This window comes from Notolepis coatsorum (genome assembly GCF_963971535.1).
Source record: "Notolepis coatsorum genome assembly, chromosome: 1".
NCBI lineage: Eukaryota > Metazoa > Chordata > Actinopteri > Aulopiformes > Paralepididae > Notolepis > Notolepis coatsorum.
The window spans coordinates 188,861,582-188,885,296 of record NC_140165.1 but is presented as its reverse complement, the minus strand read 5'-3'; the positions used below and the strand labels follow the sequence as shown (position 1 = coordinate 188,885,296).

Here is a 23,715-nt window from a genome sequence, read left to right as displayed (position 1 = left end):
TGGTCATACCTGTGGAAGGTACTTGAGGTCATGGGTCTTGGGAAGAGTTTTATTCATATGATTAAAGTCCTGTATGCCTCGCCGTCTGCGATGATACTGACAGGCAAAAACTGTTCCACACTCTTTCCAGTCTCCAGATCTTCTAGACAGGGTTGTCCTCTGAGCCCAGGACTGTTCGCGCTTTCCCTCGAACCTTTGGCCCAATTTATTAGGCAATCGGAGGACATCGTCCCCATAATGGTCAATAATACTCCACACAAAATTGCTCTCTATGCGGATGACCTGCTGATTTTCATGGACGACCCCTCCCGGTCGGCCACAAAATTATTGAGAATAATCGACGACTTTGGTAAAATGTCAGGCTTTAAGATTAACTGGAACAAATCAGCCTGCCTACCTCTTAATGAGCTGGCCAAGGCGGTACGACTACCAGCTGATATCCCCATAGTAGAACATTTTAAATACTTGGGCATAGAGATATTCCCCACGCTGAACCAAACTACTAAGTACAACTTCACGGGTACTTATGATAAAATACGCCAGGATCTAGACAGGTGGTCGCCCCTTCCTAACTCCTTACAAGCCCGGGCTTCCATAATCAAAATGAACGTCCTGCCTAGGATAAATGTTGTTAGCTCAATGCTCCCCCTGCCCCCTCCAATAGACCACTGGCGCAAGGTACAATCGATGGTATCTAAGTTTATCTGGAATAACAAACGCCCGAGAATCAAAAGGGCTACTACTCAACGTAGAAAACAAGATGGGGGCCTCGCAATCCCTGATTTTAAGCTTTATTTCTGGTCCTTTTCACTGAGACCTCTGATGTGCTGGCTAGACCCTGTAGAGGCTGTATCGTGGCGCTCCTTAGAAGCGGCGGCGGTCTCACCGCTAAGATTGCAGGATGTAGTGTACTCCACTGTCTCTATTTCGAAATGCCGGCTGAGGTATGGACCGATCATAACTCACGTGATCCAAACGTGGCGTAATGTACAGAGGTTGTGTGGGGTTAAATGCCCATGGCACCTGGACTCTCCAATTTTTAATAACCAGCAATTACTTGTTGGGCACAAGCCGGTTAATATTCCTCAATGGCAAAGGAGGGGAATGCATACTTTGGAGGATATTTATGATAAGAACGGCCTCCGAGGGGAGCTCCAGTAGCTCACCACGTACCGCGAGTGCTATTTCAGCGCCGTGGACAACCGTGCTCGTCACGGATCTGGGGCTGAGCGAGTTCGAATCCCGGACTGCAGCCGTGCCTTTCCCAGAGTGTCTTCCCCCCCATCTGAACCCTTTCAGCCTGCTTCTGTCGGTCGAACTTGACCAAGTATAAATGCGATAAACGTATAAAAGAGCCAGGGAAATGGCCAAAGTTAAAAAAAAAAAAAAAAAAAAAAACTGCCTCCGTGCGTTTCAGGACTTAAGAGAATTTTATGATCTTCCCGGCGAGTCCTTCTTTCTTTACCTTCAACTAAGGTCAGCACTGAGGGCGCATGGCGTGCCGTGGGCTCAAGCTTTGCACCCACACCCCTTCCTCAGGCTCATAGTGGACAGGACGACATCCAGAGGGTTTGTCTCAGACTTTTATACGCTCTTAATTCAATCCACGTATAAAAATGTATCATTGGATACAATCTGGCGTGTGGATATCCCGGAGTTGGACCCCGAGCTTGACTGGGATGATGTTTGGGCAAATGTAGCATTATCTTCCCGCAACCCCAATCACCAGCAAATTAATTTTAATTATATTCATAGGACCTATCTTACACCTAGGAAGCTATTTGCTATGGGACTGATAACCGACTCTCGGTGCACTTTGTGCTCTCAAAAGGCCACTGGCACTTATATGCATATGTATTGGGATTGCCCACCAGTGGCCCGCTTCTGGAGGTCAATAACGGACAAACTTTCAGATCTGTGTGGCTTAACTATCCCATTCACAGCTGTTACGCTACTCCTGAACGATATAACGACACTACCTGCGTCCGTTCAAATAAAAAGGGTTGTCCTAGCGGGTGTCACAGCAGCGAAGAAGCTAATAGCAATGAGATGGAAGGAGCCTGAGAAGCTTACAGTGATTAACTGGTCCCTAACACTATTGGATGTGATTTATCTTGAGATATCCACGGCGCGGGTGATTGGGGTAGGACAGGCTGGCATTGACCTGTGGTTCGCAGCAGCTGAGAAGGTAAGGACCGCCGTGTGCGGCTGAGCGGGGTTGGGGTGCTTGATCGGGGGGGTCCGGCGGTCTCTTGGGAGGGGGAGGAGGAAATGTTTTGTCTGTCTTGTCTTTTGTCTTGTCCTCTTGAGTTTAGCTGGGGATTTAATGGGGGGGCAGCTATTTAACTATTTCTTCACTGTTTGGTCACTTTTACATGGTCTCTGTGAGTCTATGGAACACCTCTACAGGTTTTTGTTTTTTCATGAAGGTTCATTGCTCTGTTTTCGGGTCGTGTTCTCAAAAAGTGGTCCTTGTGGTGAATTGGAGATGTACGTTTTATTAATATAAGGTCACACGGCCGGGAATCGGGGCTGAACACTGGGAAAGACCATTTATTAGATAGTACCCCTTGGATTTAGAAATTAGAAGGTTGAGCTCTGTTTTCTTTTCTCTTTGTCTGTATAAATTGTTATTCTGTATTATTATTGTTTTTGTTATTTTCTTGTGAAGTTCTATGTATTGTGATTGTGTTTAATGTGTTTTGTTTCATGTGAATAATAATAAAAAAAAATTGATAAAAAAAAAGATATAGAAACTGCGTAGAACGGTGGCTTAACTTGCCAGGCGAGAATCATACTGTTGTGGAATATTTTAAATGAGCCAAACAGTGAAACTGTAGAAATTCAGACGAGTCAATTTGTATATATAGAAATATAGAACACAGTTTATTTCTATGGCCACAGAGCTCAGTTTACAATCAGACACACAAATGTCTGACCAGAAAGTGAGAAAGAGCTTTGGTGAGACTTAACAATAGATACATAATTTGACATGACGTACATAAGATGCCCAGATATGACAAGAAACTAAGAAAGGTAAACAAAAATGCCCTAGTGATCAAATGAAAACAAAGAATGGGTCTATGGCTTTGTTATGTCTTCACACAAAGAACTGGAGAGGAAAATAATCTTGGACATCTCATATCTCCTGGCCCTTTTGGCTGTTGTTATAAGAACACTGTTAAGACTGTCGCCCAGTGTCTGAGCTGTATACTAGTTGACCATTGTCGTGGAATATATTATCATGTTCTTATAGTGTGTTGAGATATCATGTTATACAGCTTGACTCTCAGTATGACCAGCTTGACTGGTTAATGTGTGTATGTCTCTTTAAGAACACTCTGACATCCTCCCAGTCATAACAAAGTTGTTGTTGCTCCCAGTGATTGAGAACCATTTTTGTTTACCTTCATCATCATATCTGATATTATGTTATGACTGACAACTGTGTATTTAACATATGTCTGAAACAGCGCTCTGGGTCAGTCTATGGCCAGACGCTAGTGGGTTAACATATTGTCTCTGACTATAGACTGTCCGTTCATACGTGGCCACGGTGAAATAAACTTTCTTCTTATTGTTAATAAACTTTCTTCTTATTATAAATAATGACTCAGAATGATTTGTAAACGGCTCATCGTTTTTTTTTAACCGATGGGTGTCGAGGTCGGCCGCCAAACGGACTCTGCAGAAAGGGTGAATCCTGGAATTCTGGGGGAACGCTGTCTCGAGGCTCCTCCGTGCAAGACACGGAGGGGAGAGAACCAGCTGCGCCGTCCGCTTGGCTGTCACCTCCGGCATGGACCTTGGGGACGCGTGATAAGGAACACTCTGTGAGCTGTTGACATTCTGATTTCTGTTTAAAACATTTTTGTTTTTAAATTTATAATTAGAGGTCTAAACTAGAACATGGTGCCGGTCAGAGCTATTTTTTTAAATGTATATTACTATGTGCTCTGCAGTGGTTATTTTTTCATTGTATTGGTATATTACGTGCTTGGTAGACTGGCGATGGTTTTTTCTATAGTTTATCAATCTTGGTATGTCCCGGAGCCTTGTGCCTTATAGACGGGATGGGGGGGCCTACCACGAGTATAATAAAAGATGTTGAGTTCAAGTCTGCATCCCGAAGAAGAGGGGTGGGGGTTTTTGGGCTTCAAAATTATATATATATAGCGCTAGTTTCGCTCTGCAGGCTCTGTATTTGGCTTTTTTACATAGGGGCAGGAATTGGGACTGCGCTGTGGGATTGTAAATGAGGGCTGTTAGCAGAGGGCGATAGCTGTGTTTAAGGGTGGTCCTGGGAGAGGATTTTTTTGGGGTTTTAAAAGGTCCTTTGGAACGCTGTGAATAGGTGATCCTGCCGTGAAGGGAAAAAGAGACAGTATGTTCCACAGGGGTTGATTATCTTTAATTATTTTACCTGGTAAGAACTAGGGTATAAGGGTACTTTCTCATGGGGTCATGGACAAGAGAGGCAGTGCTCTGAGGGTTAATTCCATTTTTGTTTGTCTGTACTATAAGGTTTTTTTTTCTCACAAGGAGGCGGGAACGTGGGACTGTGAGTCGGGAGAATTTACCTATGTTTTTCAGACCTACCGTCATTTGCCATTCAGTCTGTTTTGACCTGTTCAGTACTTGCATGTGTAGTAGCTGCTAGCAACGGCGATCATCTAATTTCATGTGACCTGCAGAAATCATTATGACCTGGTGAACTCCTGATGAATTGAAAATGGGGGACCCTGGTGTAAACAAGACGAAAGTCTTTCTCTGGTCTGCATCCCCTTAACAATTGTGTGTATTGAGCTGTACTGTATTGTACCCATTCTGCAATCTGTTAATAAAGTTTTCAATCAATCAATCAATCAAACCTGTTTGCCGACGAGACTCTTAGTTAGACAGTTGTTTTTGTTGTTGTCATGATTTAGGAAACTGCCCTGCTCGTTGGAGCTGATCGAGGTACTATAGAATGTCCTAACTTCAAAGCCTGGAGTGGACCCTTTCTACCGTTTTAGTGTGTAACTGTCTATAATGTGTGATAACGGGCAAATATTTTTTAAGCGTGACTGAGAAAAAAAAAAAAAAAAAAGAGATTGGAATAGTGAGATATACAGTCAGCTGGCACTCACATCTCTCCTTTGTCTCTTCTCTCCCACGTACACCTATGTATGTACCCCTCTCCTTTGTAGTTTCTCAGGGGGGGTCCTCCATCTCTGTGCCAAACAAATGACCGCCGGGCCCTACTGACCACTGCCCCAGTGAGAGGAAGCTGTTCCTGGAGAAGCATATACCTACCAGCCTGCTCTAGCCTGCAGCTGGCCTACTGCTCAAACTGAGGCAGAGAGCTGTCCAGCTTGCTCCACTGTTACTACCAGCTAAACAGCTGGCCCATCACTGGCCGAATCAATTGGCCGAAGATGAAGAACTAAGAGACAGTTCAATCCTAACTGCGATTCATCAACAGGCTTTTAACGTCGGAGGATAAGACAGTTAGCCTGTTTTCAGTTGTGAAAACGAACCAGGGACAGTGCGAGAGAACAGACCATCTGCAACGACGAGGGAACCATCAGACTGGATCGGCCCGGGGGGTGTTTGGTGGCGGAGAGGGGGGGACCTACCTGAGATGCAACAACTGATTAAGAGGCAAGTCTGACCCACATCACATTACATTATCTCAGAAATTTTGTTTTGGGAACACTGCGTTCCAAACAGTTCCAAACACTCATAGCAGAGAAAGTGTTAGCAAGGTTGTTATGTTTTTTGCCTCTGCATTATGTTTCATTAATTTTGCAAGTTTGTTTTGGTTTGTGCCATCTCTTTGCTCTGGGGAGTAGCAGCCTTGAGTCTCTCCTCTGCGGGGGGAATTGTTATTGTTCGGCAAAATACTTTCCTGGGTTTTGTTGTGTTCTTTCCAGCCTGGTGGTTGGTGATATCTGTATTCTGCACCCTTGACCGTCCAGAGCCTGGACACTGTGTTGTGAAATCCCGACCATCCAGACAGGGGTTTTGCCGGAGACCACCTGTTTACCTGTCATCCGTCATCATTCATTGATGTGTGGATTTCGTTCTCCCTCTAGTGACTGTTTTTAGATAATAAAAATAGTTTTTGCTGAGTTATTATAATTTGTGTTATTTTTGGTTTAATGATGATAATATTTTTGTTGTCTTTATGAAGTGATAATGATTGTGATTAATTATCAGACGGGGGAACTGTCGTGGAATATATTATCATGTTCTTATAGATCTGTGTTGAGATATCATGTTATACAGCTTGACTCTCAGTATGACCAGCTTGACTGGTTAATGTGTGTATGTCTCTTTAAGAACACTCTGACATCCTCCCAGTCATAACAAAGTTGTTGTTGCTCCCAGTGACTGAGAACCATTTTTGTTTACCTTCATCATCATATCTGATATTATGTTATGACTGACAACTGTGTATTTAACATATGTCTGAAACAGCGCTCTGGGTCAGTCTATGGCCAGACGCTAGTGGGTTAACATATTGTCTCTGACTATAGACTGTCCGTTCATACGTGGCCATGGTGAAATAAACTTTCTTCTTATTGTTAATAAACTTTCTTCTTATTATAAATAATGACTCAGAATGATTTGTAAACGGCTCATCGTTTAGTCCTTTAATATTTCCCATTACACCATTGTTAACTAGTCTGTAAAGAATATGTTTTTTTTTTGTATCCACTTTTTCTCCCATTTTCTATTTTTCTCCCATCCCAATTTTCGTATCATCCAATTCAACCCTCCCCTGTCTTTGAACGCTGTTTCATGCCTCCCACAAGCCGGCTGCAATGTGGACTAAGTCATATATAGCACGAGTCCCCTCCGATACTCGAGGTAACAGCAGTCGCATCTTTCCACCTTCGCGGCTCGATCTTTCAGCGTCAGGGGTCTGGGCTTTGGAGGGGCCCCGCCCCCGTCGCTTCCTGATTCTACTGCGCAGGCGCACCAACCGACCTGTAGGAGTCGCTGTCCACAACGCCCGATCCCCACCCATCAGTTTCCCTCCCCCTAATACTGCCAATGTGTATTAGTGCGGACGACCAGCTAAACTGAAAGCAATGTGGAGCGCTGGGCTCGAACAGGGAGGCGAACCTGTTCGAGCCCAGTCTCCAGTATTCGTGGTGAGCGCCTTGCCCACTGCACCACGTAGCCGCCCTTAGAATATGTATTTTAACATAGAACTATATGACATGATAATATTTTCCCATCACAATACCATTGCGGAGACATACAAACATTGTTTAAAGATCGAGTTTGCCAATGTCCCTGGAGATGCTGGTTTTCACGCTACTTGCTATAGGCATTTTGTCGACAAAAGGCAATTGGATACAGCTGAGAAACGGGCCACGTGTTCTGCAGCTCAAGATGTGGATACACTATTTGATGCTGTGCTGAGAGACAGCGCAGCTGTGTTTTTATAGTTTACATAACTAGCATTCTAGTTTTCTTCAGGTACTGTATGCCATCTAGTTGTATTGTTTTACAGTGATGTTTATGTAGCTCTGCTAGTCCATAGTGATGTTTTTTTTTTATCGATTTTTTTTTATTATTACTTACATGAAACAAGACAACACATTAATCACAATCACAATACACAGAACTTCACAGGAAAATAACAAAAACAATAATAATACAGAATATAACAATTTATAAATTATAAAGACAAAAGAAAAGAAAACAGAGTTCAACCTTTTTAAATTTTAAATTCAAAATTCCAGGGGTACTATCTAATAGATGACCAAATAGTGAAGAACTAGCTAAACAGCTGCCCCCCAATAAAATCCCTAGTTAAATTCAAGACATCACAAAAGACAAGACAGACAAGACATTTCCTCCTCCCCCTCCCACGAGACCGCCGGACTCCCCCGAACAAGCACCCCAACCCCGCTCAGCCGCACACGGCGGTCCTGACCTTCTCAGCTGCTGCGAACCATAGGTCAATCCCCCAACCCCAATCACCCGCTGTTACGGACGGTGTCCTTATGTATGTATATAGAGGGAGTAATGTATGTTATCTGTTGTATATATAGGCATGTTTTGTTTGTTGTTGTCTTGTCTCCCTCTTGTGTCTACATATCCCATTCTCAGGTGTCTCCCAGTCCCAGTTGCAGCAGCAGCTGGTCAATCAGCAACTCACCCCAGTGCAGCGGCAGGTGAAACTGATTCTGCAATCAACATCCACTCTCTCTTCATATACCCTTTTTGTTTCAGTGTTAGTTGGCTCCCTGGTTCGTTTGGTCTGTGTGTGGTGGTAACTATACTTGGTCTGTGTGTGGTGGTAAATATACTTGGTCTGTGTCTGTGTGGGAGCTCATTTTGGTATGTCTTCAGTATAGAGCTGGTGAAGGCTCTGGCACTTTGTGCTGTCAGTTAGTTTAGGTCTTTAGTATAGTTTTGTGCTGTTTGTGTTCTGTAGAGCTGTGGCCTGTTTGGCATTAGTTTAGTATTTGTACATTTCTGTTTTGTTTCTAACGTGTGTATTTATTCCTCGTCACCCAGCCTATGGTGATTGCTTTGTTTTGTATTAACATTTTGTTTCGCACACAGGGACATTGAGGGCAGGAAGATACCCTGGGTCTACATTTTGCATCACGTAGGTGCAAACTGTTAAAGACACCAGCTTTAGAGTGAGCACCACCACCTGTACTTTGGGGCGTCCGCGCCTGTAAAGGGGGGGGTGGGCTTTTGTTTCTTTTTGATATTTGATTTGGTGCTCACTGGTAGGTCCTCCGTGCTCTCTGTGTTGCTGATCTTGACTTTTGTGAAATAAATATTATTATTTTGCAAATAGTTTCTTGTGTTTTGTGTCACTGCACCCTCACCTACCCTGTCTGTGGCCTTGTGTTGCGTCTCCCCACTGGGGTACGTAACACCCGCGCCGTGGATATCTCAAGATAAATCACATCCAACAGTGTTAGGGACCAGTTAATCACTGTGAGCTTCTCAGGCTCCTTCCATCTCATTGCTATTAGCTTCTTCGCTGCTGTGACGCCCGCTAGGACAACCCTTTTCAGTTGTACGGACGCGGGTAGTGTTGTTATATCGTTCAGGAGTAGCGTAACAGCTGTGAATGGGATAGTTAAGCCACACAGATCTGAAAGTTTGTCCGCTATTGACCTCCAGAAGCGGGCCACTGGTGGGCAATCCTAATACATATGCATATAAGTGCCAGTGGCCTTTTGAGAGCACAAAGTGCACCGAGAGTCGGTTATCAGTCCCATAGCAAATAGCTTCCTAGGTGTAAGATAGGTCCTATGAATATAATTAAAATTAATTTGCTGGTGATTGGGGTTGCGGGAAGACAATGCCACATTTGCCCAAACATCATCCCAGTCAAACTCGGGGTCCAACTCTGGGATATTCACATGCCAGATTGTATCCAATGATACATTTTTATACGTGGACTGAATTAAGACCGTATAAAAGTCTGAGACAAACCCTCTGGAGGTCGTCCTGTCCACTATGAGCCTGAGGAAGGGGTGTGGTTGCAAAGCCTGAGCCCACGGCACGCCATGTGCCCTCAGCGCTGACCTTAGTTGAAGGTAAAGAAAGGACTCGCCGGGAAGATCATAAAATTCTCTTAAGTCCTGAAACGCACGGAGGCCGTACTTATCATAAATATCCTCCAGAGTATGAACCCCCCTCCTTTGCCATTGAGGAATATTAACCGGCTTGTGCCCAACAAGTAATTGCTGGTTATTAAAAATTGGAGAGTCCAGGTGCCATGGGCATTTAACCCCACACGACTTCTATACATTACACCACGTCTGGATCACGTGAGTTATGATCGGTCCATACCTCAGTCGGCATTTCGAAATAGGGACAGTGGAGTACACCACATCCTGCAATCTTAACGGTGAGACCGCCGCCGCTTCTAAGGAGCGCCAAGATACAGCATCCACAGGGTCTAGCCAGCACATCAGAGGTCTCAGTGAAAAGGACCAGAAATAAAGCTTAAAATCAGGGATTGCGAGGCCCCCATCTTGTTTCCTACGTTTGAGTAGTAGTTCTTTTGATTCTCGGGCGTTTGTTATTCCAGATAAACTTAGATACCATCGATTGTACCTTGCGCCAGTGGTCTATTGGAGGGGGCAGGGGGAGCATTGAGCTAACAAAATGTATCCTAGGCAGGACATTCATTTTGATTATGGAAGCTCGGGCTTGTAAGGAGTTAGGAAGGGACGACCATCTGTCTAGATCCTGGCGTATTTTATCATAAGTACCCGTGAAGTTGTACTTAGTAGTTTGACTCAGCGTGGGGAATATCTCTATACCTAAGTATTTAAAATGTTCCACTATGGGGATATAAGCTGGTAGTCGCACCGCCTTGGCCAGCTCATTAAGAGGTAGGCAGGCTGATTTGTTCCAGTTAATCTTAAAGCCTGACAATTTACCAAAGTCGTCGATTATTCCCAATAATTTTGTGGCCGACCGGGAAGGGTCATCCATAAAAATCAGTAGGTCATCCGCATAGAGAGCAATTTTGTGTGGTGTATTATTGATCATTATGGGGACGATGTCCTCCGATTGCCTAATAAATTGGGCCAATGGTTCGAGGGAAAGCGCGAATAGTCCTGGGCTCAGAGGACAACCCTGTCTAGAAGATCTGGAGACTGGGAAAAGTGTGGAACAGTTTTTGCCTGTCAGTATCATTGCCGACGGCGAGGCATACAGGACTTTAATCATATGAATAAAATTCTTTCCAAGACCCATGACCTCGAGTACCTTCCACAGGTATGCCCATTCTAGTCTGTCAAACGCCTTCATGGCATCCAAAGACAGAACTGTGGACGGAGCTGTATTGTCTTTACTGTTATCGACTACATGCAACAGCCTCCTAAGATTATCTGCAGCCAGGCGCCCCGGGATAAAACCAGTTTGATCTCAGTGTACCAATACCGTCATAAATCTCTGCAGGCGGCGGGCCAGCACCTTGGCAAACACTTTTAAATCGGCCCGAGAAGACTCAAGGGCCTATAGCTACCACAATCATTGGGATCTTTGTCCTTCTTGAGAAGTAAAGAAATCAACGCCATGTTGACATCTCTTGAGAACTCCCCTTGTTCGATAGCGTAATTGATCATATCGAGCATCAATGGACCCAGTTGGTCCCAGAAAGCTAAATACACCTCGGGTGGAATACCATCCCAGCCTGGTGCCTTACCCCTCTGCATTTCAGCAATCGTCTCCCTTAGTTCCATAAGAGTGATCGGTTTCCCCAGTTCCTTAGCCTCTTCCTCAGAAATGTGGGGTATCTCAAGCCCGCCAATGAACGATTCAAATTTAGAGTCGTCGAGATTAACCTCTGAGCTATATAACTGTGAGTAAAACTCTTTAAAAGTGTCGTTGATCTTTTTCGAATCAGTAGTGACTGTACCCTGTTGCGTCTTGATCGAGGGGATATCAGAGAAATGATCATTCGAGTGTATTTTCATTGCCAATAGATGGCTAGGCCTGGAGCCGTGAAAGTAGTAATTTTGCCTTGTCCTATGTATCAAGAACTCAGACTGTTGTTTAAAGGATAACTCCACTATTTTGGGAAATTAGCTTATTTAACATCTTCCCTGGAGTTAGACAAGAAGATGCATACCTTTTTTGTCTCTGTGCGTGCATTTTAGCTTTGGGAATAGATGCTCCGTTAGCATAGCTTAGCTTCATCACTGGAAGTGAGGCAGGACAGTAGCCTTACAGTGCCTTACAGTGTATTGCAAGGTCTGACATTGACCAAACTTGATATGCATGACCTTGGTGGGCTCTAGGTCAACTCCTGAAAAGGGGGTCAATGTCAGACCTTGCAATCAAAAGTTAGGGGCGCACTGAAATTATGGCAAGGGTTATTAGCCCCCTAACTTTTGATTGCAAAGTCTGACATTGACCCCCTTTTCAGGAGTTGACCTAGAGCCCACCAAGGTCATGCATATCAAGTTTGGTCAATGTCAGACCTTGCAATACACTGTAAGGCACTGTAAGGCTACTGTCCTGCCTCACTTCCAGTGATGAAGCTAAGCTATGCTAACGGAGCATCTATTCCCAAAGCTAAAATGCACGCACAGAGACAAAAAAGGTATGCATCTTCTTGTCTAACTCCAGGGAAGATGTTAAATAAGCTAATTTCCCAAAATAGTGGAGTTATCCTTTAAGTATGGAGTTTATTTCTTTCTTGACTATCTTACGTTGTGTGTTTAGTCGTTCACTATAGTTAGTTTGCAAAGATGCGTATAGGTCTGCATATAATGTTTCCAGTCCTTCTAGTTTTTTTGACCGGGATTTACGCAAATTGGAGGCGAAAAGTGTGACATGACCCCTGATAAATCCTTTCAATGCGTTCCATAGGACCCTGGGGTCTTCGACCGTGCCAACATTGATCTGCAAGAATTCAGTAGTTTACTCCTGAACTCAGAACAGAAATCATCGTTCTTTAATAAAGTTGAGTTAAAACGCCACCTGGGAGCTCTCGTGGAGAGCCTGCCAAAGGTTGCCACAAGGAAAATCCCCTTGTGGTCCGAGAGAGCCAGGGGAACCAATGAGACGTCGAAACTATCAAACATATTAGGGGACGCGAATGCATAGTCTATTCGAGAGAAGGTTTTGTGTCTGGCCGACAGGTGAGAGTAATCCTTGAGGGTGGGATTGGATAAGCGCCATAGGTCTGCGAGCCCCGTGTCCTGGGCCCACATCCTGAGGGCCTTAGAGGACCGTTTTTGGTCGCTTGTTTCAGAGGACCCGGACCTATCCATCTCCGCATCCCAGCACGCATTCAAATCGCCACCCACAATGAGAGCGTATCCGTTAAGTTCCAACATATTCTTCGTGATTGTATTATAGAACGCTGAATCAAATGTGTTAGGGGCATACAATGCTATTATTGCCATCTTCCTGTGAGAGAACTCAACTTTTGCTATAGTAATCCTTCCCTCCGTGTCCGACCACACATCCAGGACTTTGATATCAAGGTTACGTCTTGTAACTATGACGACTCCTTTCGTCTTATCATCGGCTGAGGATGAGGAGATAACGTGATATTGTCGATTTGCTAGCCTTGACACATCACCCACCAATAAACGCGTCTCACTAAGGAGAGCAATGTCAATATTTCTTCTCTTCAATAACCAAAGGACACTGGCACGCTTGTGTGGGGCGTTAAGACCCCCTGCGTTCCAAATTAAAATATTCAATTTAGCCATGGTCGAATTTGTCTAAGTGCGTAAAGAACATACCAGTGCAGCCAGGCTGAGTACAGAGGCGCTGATCCAGGCGGGCCCAGGCGGTCAATCCCAGGAGTTCAGAGGAGGAACAATTACACACATATAAGACAACAGTACATAAAACACAGAAAAATACCACCCCAGTTACAACCCCCCCTCCTTCTACTCTAAACCCTAACCCACCCGTCCTATTATAAACCCTCCTATACCCACTCTCCAATCCCCTCCATATGCCCCATCCACTAAGGATGGTCATCTTCCTATCATTTCCCACTGGAGTCATGGATCCAATAAGACGCTCTCCACTCCGACCCCCCTCTAGATAAACCCTTGATTAAACCCCCACTAGTCCAATAAACACAAATAAAATAAAAATTAAATTCAATAAAGATATCGGTCGAAAACCAACGTGAGCCTTGGCCCTAACATGAGACAACTATAATGGAAAAAATAGCCATTATTATATAATAACTCAACATCAACCATGTAATCATCTACTTCCGAGTCTGCGTATTAATGTCACAATGTTATAGCATAAATGGATAAAGGAAAATTCAAAACAAAATTAAATTAAAGCATACCAGCAGATAGTCTAAGGCAGGATCGGATCACAGTTAAATTGCGCAAACAGATGTCATTTAAACAGCGACAATAAGAAGAAAAGGAAAAAAGGGTTATGGTCAAAGTGCCCCTCTGGTCAGGCCCAATGGCTGGAATGACATAACCTATGTAAGAATAGAATTAAACACCTTCATTAACCCGGGGATAGTAATAAGCTATACCTGACACAACCTGTTATCATTATTGTATATATATATTCAACCGACCTTCTACTACTGGAGCCCAAAGCTCAAAACTGCCTGGATATAAAAATAAAAGCATACAAGAAGTTAGTTAAGGACCCGATCACCGTTGAATTGTGCAAACCGATGTCACTTAAACAGCAACAACAACCAAAATACGTAAACATTAACGGGTCTCGAATGTCTCGGCGCGGGCGATAGACACAGCCTGCTAGCTAGCCCGAGGCTAGCACGTAAGCTAGTGATGAATCCGGCTAGCACGTTAGAATCTGTTATGTACATTGTTCAGCTAGCTCGCTAGCTTTCATAGAGGCGACACACAAGTACGACCATGAGGTCAGCATTAGCAAGTAACAGAAGTCATTGGGAAGTCCCGCTAGTTTGGATGGGCAGTGGACAGTTAGCATGTCTGGGCATGACAACAAGCATTTGTGAGTAGTCGGCCCTATCAATGTATTCAGGCCCACATCGCCAAGTCACTCACCCGACATAGATATCAAGCTACAGTCTCGGCTATCCCCTCGAGATATTCCTTCGCTTTAGCCAACGACCAAAATGAACACAGATCATCGTCCTTACCCAGCACAGATAATTTCGCGGGAGCGAATAGCGTAGGCCTCAGGCCTAGTTTCCATAGCCTGGACATGACCACTTTGTATTCGCCTCTCTGTGCTTGAACCTCCGGCGTAAAGTCTTCGAAAATGGCCACTTTGTGATCGCCAAGACTTAGTTTACCCCTTCTGGCACAGGCCGACCGCATGATGAGTTCCCTCTGCTGAAGCCTGTTCAGCTTGAAAATGATGGGCCTCGGCTCTTTGTTCACTCCAGGACTGGACCTGCCCACTCTGTAGGCCGACTCACATACAGGAGGGGTGGGGAGGACATCTTTCCCCAGTATTTTCTGCAGCAATTCCGGCATGGTCTCCGAGAGACGGCCTCCCTCGTTGCCCTCCGGTACACCAAAAATCCTGATGTTGTAGTTTCTCTCCCGGGACTGCATTTCCACAATTATCGACTGTAGTTTGGCAACTTCAGCCTGCCTAGCCAGCAGGGAGGTCTCCAGACCCGTTATCCTCTCGCCTTGTAGTGAGGCCTCTGTCGTTAGCGTGGCTATTTCGTTAGCATTAGCCGAGGAGACAACGTGCAGCGACTCCATCTTGTCTCTCAACGGGTCTACCGCCAACCTAATTTCCTCTGACATCTCTCGATGAAGGTTATCAAAAAATTCCGGCTGCACTTTTCTTTGTGTTTCAGCGAAGCGTATCTCAAAGTCTGTATGGAGTTTGGTCATGACCAAGAGAACAGCTTCGCTTATCTCATTGATACCGGGCGACGGCGAGGATAGACCCGGTGGCAGTTTGCCGGCTGGGGTGCTCATGGATCTGGTCTCCACCACCGACATCGCAGAAAGTTGAAAAAAGTCGACGACAGTAGTTGAAACTCGACGACTCAACAAGCAGACAAATAACAAATAAAAATAAAATAAAGACTAATGGGGAGAAAAGTATATTTTGCACGATAGAAGGGAGCTCACGTGAAACACGTCTCACTCCATGATCGCCTAGCTCCGCCCTCAGTTCATAGTGATGTTTAAAGTATGTTAGCTTTCAGAACCAATGCTTGTTACCCTCACCTCTTCCTCCCCCCACACACACTAGGACAATAGAGCTAGCTTTCACCCCTGGGGGAGGGGGGAGCTAACAACAGGACTGGTTGTCTTTACCGGCCACATGCTGGATGTCGGTAGTGAACTCCGATATGGCGGAAAGTTGGCGCTGCTGCCGCCCTGACCATGGCTCTGTAGTCTTGGCCATGGCAAACGTCAGGGGCTTGTGGTCGACAAAAACTGTGAACTTGCGAATCTCCAGCAAGAACCTGAAATGACGTATGGCGAGGAAGAGGGCCAGGAGCTCCCTGTCGAATGTGCTATACTTCCTCTCGTTGTCACGCAGCTTCCTACTGAAGAAGGCCAGAGGCTGGCAGGCACCAGCCACCCACTGCTCACACACCGCCCCTACCGCATAATCGGAGGCATCGGTGGTGAGGGCTATAGGAGCAGCAGGAGAAGGGTGTGCCAGCATGGTGGCGTTGGCATTGATTGATTGATTGATTGAAAACTTTATTAACAGATTGTAGAATGGGTACAGTACAGTACAGCTCAATACATACAATTGTTAAGGGCATGCAGACCAGAGAAAGACTTTCGTCTTGTTTACATCAGGGTCCCCCATTTTCAATTCATCATAACATATATGACATACATGACATACAGATAGACAGTACTGCTACATCTATACATTTATGACATACCAGATTTGCAAATACAGTACTGTTTGTGATACGAAAAGAGTCCAGACATAGAAACTGTACATTGGAGGAGGTTGGGTAGGTGGGGTGGGGTTGGGGGGTGGGGGGGACTGTACATTGGAGGTGGTTGGGTGGGGGGGGGGGGGTGTTGGGAAGGAGGGGTGGGTGGGTGGGTGGGGGACACTGTACAACTGTACAAGCAAAACTGTACATTGGAATAGACAAAACCATACTTGGTCATTTACTGTACATTGGAGGGGGTTGTGTTAGGACATTTACAGGGGCCAGTTTCGAATTGCAGTCTCCCATAGGTGTTCTTTGAGAGTGTTTTTGAAAGTGGGTAGTGATTCACATTCCTTTACAGCTTTGGGTAGGGCGTTCCACATTGATGTGGCATAATTGCGAAACGTGTTTAGTCCCTTGTTTGAGCCGAATCTGGGTTTAACATGATTTGTGGAGCTCCCTCTGGTGTTGTGAGCGTGGTATTCACTGACCTTTGGGAAGTATTTTGACATGTACATGGGTACCTTGGTCGTGTAGTGTATCTTGTAGACCAGGCCCATTGCAAGTTGCTGTACTCTGTCGTCTACTCTAAGCCATCCTAGGTTGTCAAAGTGGGCAGGGGTGAGGTGGGTTCTAGGAGTAAGGTCAAGCAGTAGTCTGACCAGTTTGTTTTGAGATGTTTGTAATTTTGTTTTTAGCGCCTTTGAGGTGCTTTGGTACCATGAGGTGCAAGCATAGTCGTAGTACCCTTGAATGAGTGCTCCTGCCAGAGTCTTCAGGGTATTCTTGTTTACCAGTGAGGAGATCCGGTACAAGAATCGACTTCGTTGGTTGACTTTTTTTATTACATTGGATGCCATTTTGTCACAAGAGCAGCCTTAAAAAGTCCTCGAATGACTGGACCCGCTCCGGGGACCAGCCCACGTCATAGTTGGCTCTTTTCCCCTTCAAGTTTCAAGTTTCAAGTTTCTTTAATAGTCATACAGAAGTACAGAATACTTTCATACAAAATGCTTCTTACTGTTACGCTCCAGAGACTGTGCTAGACAAGATAGTATCAAATAACATAGTATAGCATGTAATTTAGAAGAAGAAAATGAGGTCACAGTGTTCGGTATAGACATGTACAATGTTCTGAGTTACCATATAATATACAATACTATGCAGTGTACTAATGTACAGTACTATATAGTGCAAAGCAGAAATGGGATGAGGTACAATTTAGGTACAATTTACAGTAAGGTGTACGAGTTGTAGTGCAATCCTTCATCAATAAATATAAAGTGTGGGGAGTGGGTGCTGCAGTGTGTTTGTTTAAAGTGGGTGTGTGCTATAAAGTGTGTGGAGTGGGTGCTACAGTGTGTTTGTTTAAAGTGAGTGTGTGCGTGTGGATGTGTGTGCTATGTGCGTTTGGTGGTTGTTGTTGTGTAGTGTTCATTGTTCGTTTAGCAGCCTGATGGCCTGGGGATAGAAGCTTCTTCTGAGTCTTTCTGTGCTCGCCTTGAGACTCCGGTATCGCTTGCCTGACCGCAGCAGTTCAAAGAGGCAGTTGTTCGGGTGACTGGAGTCTTTAATGATTCTCTTAGCCTTGCCCTTGCAACGCTTGTTGTAAATGTTCTGGAGGGTGGGGAGCCCCCCTCCAATTGTGCGTTCGGCTGAACGTGTCACTCTTTGTAGTCTGCTTCGGTCTTGTGCAGTGCTATTCCCAAACCAGGAGGTGATGTTGCCGGTCAAGATGCTCTCTATTGTACATGAGTAGAAGTTCTTAAGGATTCTCTGACTGACTTGGAACTTCCTTAGGCGCCTGAGGAAGTAGAGGCGTTGTCGTGCCTTCTTCACAACACTGTCAATGTGTGTGGTCCATGTCAAGTCCTCGGATATGTAGGCTCCGAGGTACTTAAAGCTGTTGACTCTCTCAACCGGTGCCCCGTCGATGCTGAGGGGGCTGTAGTCCTTGACCCCCGACCTCCTGAAGTCCACAATCATCTCCTTTGTTTTGCTGACGTTCAGGGAGAGGCTGTTTTCCTGGCACCATCCCGCCAGGACCTTGACCTCTTCCAGGTAGGCCCTCTCGTCGTTGGCAGAGATCAGGCCCACCACCACTGTGTCGTCAGCAAATTTGATGATTGTATTGCTACTCCGCTGAGCCACACAGTCGTGTGTGTACAGGGAGTAGAGGAGGGGACTCAGAACACAGCCCTGGGGGGCCCCTATGTTGAGGGTGATGGATGAGGAGGTGCAGTTGCCTGCTCTCACCACCTGGGGTCTGCCAGTCAGGAAGTCCAAGACCCACTGGCAGAGGTCATAGTTCAAGCCCAGGTCCCTGAGCTTGGCTATGAGTATGGAGGGGACTATGGTATTGAATGCCGAGCTGTAGTCGATGAATAGCATTCTCACATAGTTCCCCTGCCTCTTGTCCAGGTGTTTCAACGCCTTGTACAGAGGTCTCATCAGGTGAGCCGCATGGGCTATAAACCTATTGTAAAAATGAACCATCCCCAGGAACTCCTGGAGAGGTTTGGTGGTGAGGGGGCGGGGGAAAGCAGCAATTGCCTCCACCTTGGCGGGTAGAGGAACAGCCCCCTGGGAAGAGACATAGTGGCCCAGGAAATCCATGGCCGGCAGGCCTAACTGACATTTGGCCGGGTTCACGATCAGCCCATGCTCGTTGAGCCGCTCGAACAGTTGACGGAGATGTCCCCGATGCTCCTCCATGATGCACTGGCTACCAGGATGTCATCCAGATAAATAAACAAAAATGACAGGCCTCGCAGCACAGAGTCCACTGAGGCAGAGAAAGTGGGGACAGTCAGGGCAGGAAACTCAGCGAGGAGGCGCTGGTACATATCCCCTGTGGCGAGCATATTGGCAAGGGCAGGCGGCCCTGGCCCCCCCAGTGTGCAGGGCCAATCAGCCGACGGTTCGCAACGTCCACTAACAGTCTGTGAGCACACAATAAATCCACGCCCAGTATAGGCACCGACACTGAAGCAATAACAAATTCCCAGCCAAACTGTTGTGCATGTAAACACATAGTCACGTAACTGGTACAAAACGTACGGATGGAAGTTCCATTAGCCGCATCCAGCAGTGGTCCATGTCCATTTCCCAAGGCGTCTGTGGCCGACGCAGGCAGGATGCTCCTCTGGGCGCCCGAATCCACCAACAGACGCCTACCAGAAAACGTGTCCTCGATAAACAACAGCTTGATGATATTGATGCCAGCGCTCATAGCCGCTAACGAGTGCTGGCTCTTGCGTTTCCCTGGTTACCAAAATTGCATGGTGGAATGCAGCGCTTAGCTTTGTTGCCAAAACGGCGATGATAATAACAAAGTCCGCTATCATCCCTCTGTGTCTGATCCCTGCGATCAGACACCCGATCAGACACAGCAGCCACAACGTACTGACGGGAGGCCAGTATGCCTCCTCTGCTAATCCACGGTAATCCTTGGTGCGCACGAGAGGCGAGCTGGCCAGAGCCGTGCGCACCGGAGTCAGGAGTTGGCCAGTTACGGTGGCCAGTTTAGAATTGCAGCCTCCCGTAGGTGCTCTTTAAGAGCGGTTTTGAATGTGGGTAGGGATTCACACCTTTTAAGGCTGTGACATGTACATGGGTACCTGTGTGGTGTAGTGTATCTTGTAGACCAGGCCCATTGCAAGTTGCTGTACTCTGTCGTCTACTCTAAGCCATCCTAGGTAGTCAAAGTGGGCAGGGGTGAGGTGGGTTCTAGGAGTAAGGTCAAGTAGTAGTCTGACCAGTTTGTTTTGTGATGTTTGCCTTTGAGGTGCTTTGGTACCATGAGGTGCAAGCATAGTCGTAGTACCCTTGAATGAGTGCTCCTGCCAGGTTCTTCAGGGTATTCTTGTTTACCAGAGAGGAGATCCGGTACAAGAATCTAGTTCGTTGGTTGACTTTTTTTTATTACATTGGATGCCATTTTGTCACAGGAAAGATTTGCCTCTAGGACGGAACCCAGGTATGTAATTTCATCTTTCCTTGTGACAATATTGTCACCCACTGTAACTGAGAAGCCGTCGGTCTTGCTGAGTTTGTTATTTGATCCGAAGAGAATGGACTCTGTTTTACCCAGGTGTAATGATAGTTTGTTATCAGCGAGCCAGTTGCAGATTCTGCAGAGTTCTGAGCTGAGGGTTTTTTCAACCTGTAACTTGTTCTTGTCAGAGACCAGCAGGGCTGAGTCGTCCGCGAACAAGAACAAGTTGCAGTCACAAGCTGACGACATGTCATTTGCATAAATTAGGAACAGTAGCTGTCCTAGTATGCTTCCTTGTGGAACACCACAGCTCACTGTGAGGGGGGGGGGGGGTAGAGTACCGTTCACCTCCACCATCTGTTCTCTCCCCTCCAGGTAGGATTGCATCCAGCTCACTGATGAACAATCAAAACCAATTGCTTTTAGCTTGTCAATCAGAATGGAGTGATTGACAGTGGATTATTATTATTATTACATGTCGTCAATTGCTTTTAGCTTGTCAATCAGAATGGAGTGATTGACAGTGTCGAAGGCCTTTTGTAGGTCCAGCATGACCATGCCGCAGTATTTGCCCGCGTCCACCTCTTGTTTGATGTGGTCGTTCAAATAGAGAAGGCATGTGTCAGTGGAGTGGGATGTTCTGAAGCCAGATTGGAATTCATAGATTAGATTTTTCTCCGCTAGGTACTTTTCAACCTGTTCGTAGAATTCTTTTTCCATGACTTTCGAGATGGAGGTAAGAATAGAAACAGGGCGGTAGTTGCCTGGGTCTAATTTGCTGCCCTTTTGTGCAGGGGGGTCACTGTCGCAATTTTGAAGTCCTTGGGGACGTGTCCCTGTTTTATGGAGAGGTTTATTATGACTGGGGTGATGGCGGCTGCTGAGTCTCTGAGGAATTTGGAGGGGATGTTGTCATGGCCAGTGGCCTTGTTAGGTTGGAGGGCGCTCAGTTTTTTGAGTACCTCATCTGTTGTTACCATTTCCAATTTGAAGTCGTCTTTGCGGACCCCTAGGTTTTTGTAGTATGCTACTATGTGTTCAGTTTTGTCATTGATGATATTTTTTTGTGCGGTTTTGATCATGGTGTCTGTTTCTTTGAATTTTTAGTTCAACCACGTGGGCTTGGAGTTCACTGTTTGAGCTTTTGGTAACCCCCCATTGCCCATTTCTAAATTGTCTCGTTTAAAACAAATAAAACATGAACATTTGCATGGTGTACCTTTCTGTGCGGATTCATCCACAATCTATAGTTCAACATGAAAATATTCGCAATTAATCGTAAAAAAAAAATCTTTGAATTGTATTTCAAACAAAAATGCTTAAATAATAATGTTAGTATGAGGGCCGACGTTCCACTCTACTGGTTAAAGTTGCTTACTCGTGAGTAGTACGTTCATTGATAAAGAAAAATAATGTCCACAGCCGCTCCAGTGTAAAACAAAGATATCCAAATGGTTTATTTCTCTTCCACAGCGAAGTCTTTCTTTACAGAAGTGATCCTAAAACTATTTTCCTAAATATTCACGTCACTACTACAAGGTAAGAAAACTGTATTTTCCGGGTGGCTACGTGGTGCAGTGGGCAAGGCGCTCACCACGAATACTGGAGACGCTGGGTTCGCCTGTTCGAGCCCAGCGCTCCACATTGTTTTCAGTTTAGCTGGTCGTCCGTACTAATACACATTGGCACTATTAGGGGGTGGGAAACTGATGGGTGGGGATCGGGCGTTATGGACAGCGACTCCCACAGGTCGGTTGGTGCGCCTGCGCAGTAGAATCAGGAAGCGATGGGGGCGGCGCCCCTCCAAAGCGCAGACCCCTGACGCTGAAAGATCGCGCCGCGCAGGTGAAAAGATGCGACTGCTGTTACCTCGAGTATCGGAGGGGACTTGTGCTATGTATAACCTAGTCCACATTGCAGCCGGCTTGTGGGAGGCAAGAAACAGCGTTCGAGACAGGGGAGGGTTGAATTGGATGATACGAAATTGGGATGGGAGAAAAATAGAAAATGGGAGAAAAATTGGATAAAAAAAATGAAAACTGTATTTTCCCAGTCTCCAAAATCACAGCCAACCCGACACATGACAAAATTCCTCCACACCTGAAAGCCGTAAATCAACTTGCCGGCTCTTTCCACAGCAAAACGGTAGGCAAGGCACCGTGACCCGGGTCTAGAAATGCAGGCTTCAATCTATGTTGTTTAGTCTATCTGTTCAGTACTGCTCAGCACTGTTTCAAGATGCTCTTCTGAGAGAATTGTTGAATATAGATACACAAATGTTCTAGAATGTTTGGTTATGACATCATACGGTGACATCACAAATGTTCTAGAATGTTTGATTATGACATCATACTGTGACATCACAAATGTTCTCTATGTTTGATTATGACATCATACTGTGACATCACAAATGTTCTAGAATGTTCTATTATGACAAATAAGACGGTTCAATGACTTTATCTAAATCCAATCAATATTCCTAATGCCGTTTCAATGTAAGGTTATAAAAATAAACATATAAACATTCATATAATACAATAACCTAAATATATAGTGTTGGCTCCTCTACAGTTAGTGATAGAAGGGAACTCATTTTGTGCAAAAATGGAAAGCTTTTCATGAGGCAGAATTGTTGTTACAATAGCCGATAATCCATTTTCCCAATGCTTAAATCCCTATATGGGTGGACCTCGCGGGCGGTCCAAAGTGACGTCAGACTACACCTCCTTTAAGGCTGGCGCGTTCCCCGGACGTCGAGTGGGCGGAGCGAAAAAGCTGCTTTACCGGAAACAGGAGAAGAAGAAAGAAGCTCAGTGCCGCAGTGTTGCTCCGTTCGCAGCGAGGATAACCCGGTTTTTATTCAGCTAAGCTAAGCTAACTACTGGCAAACACATTCATAGGGTTTTAATAGCATCTGCCGGGAAGGAGAATGGCCTCTGGTGAGAATAACTGTCATATATCAGTAGTTTATATCCAATTTGACTGAGGTTTATCTGTTCACAGCTGAAAGATGCGATAAAGGGAGATGCTAGCTAACTGTAGCTAACCTAGCTAGTAGCCTCGAGGTCAGGACAATGGCTATTTCCTGTGTTAGCTAACCGCTAGCTTGATTTATATATAATACAATTACTCGTATTTGCCGGTGCACATTCTATTCCAGCAATCGTCTAAACTCGTTGGTTCAACGTTATTAGTGTTCGGTTGTGTAACTGCCTACGCTCAACAGCCTGCGTTAGCCGCGTACGAGCTTTATACTAGCTAAAGCTAACGTTACATGGTCTTTGTTTTGTAGCTATCCAGGTTATTGTTTTACCTACTAGTAAGGGATAAAGATAAGGGCTGCCGGAAGACTGCGTGTGGCCTCTTAATAACGTTATAT

At 45.4% G+C, this 23,715-nt stretch overlaps 1 protein-coding gene across 1 annotated transcript in view; it reads left to right on the top strand.

The window, feature by feature from the left end:
- Nucleotides 1-23,133: 23,133 nt before the first annotated feature.
- LOC311234588 (uncharacterized protein) overlaps nt 23,134-23,715 on the top strand; it is a gene marked incomplete at its 3' end in the record, with an annotated part of 45,031 nt that continues 44,449 nt past the window's right edge. Inside the window, exon 1 of the mRNA XM_084321835.1 lies at nt 23,134-23,275. Coding sequence (XP_084177961.1) covers nt 23,266-23,275 — 10 coding nt within the window. The 5' untranslated portion in view covers nt 23,134-23,265. The remainder of the gene's footprint in view (nt 23,276-23,715) is intronic.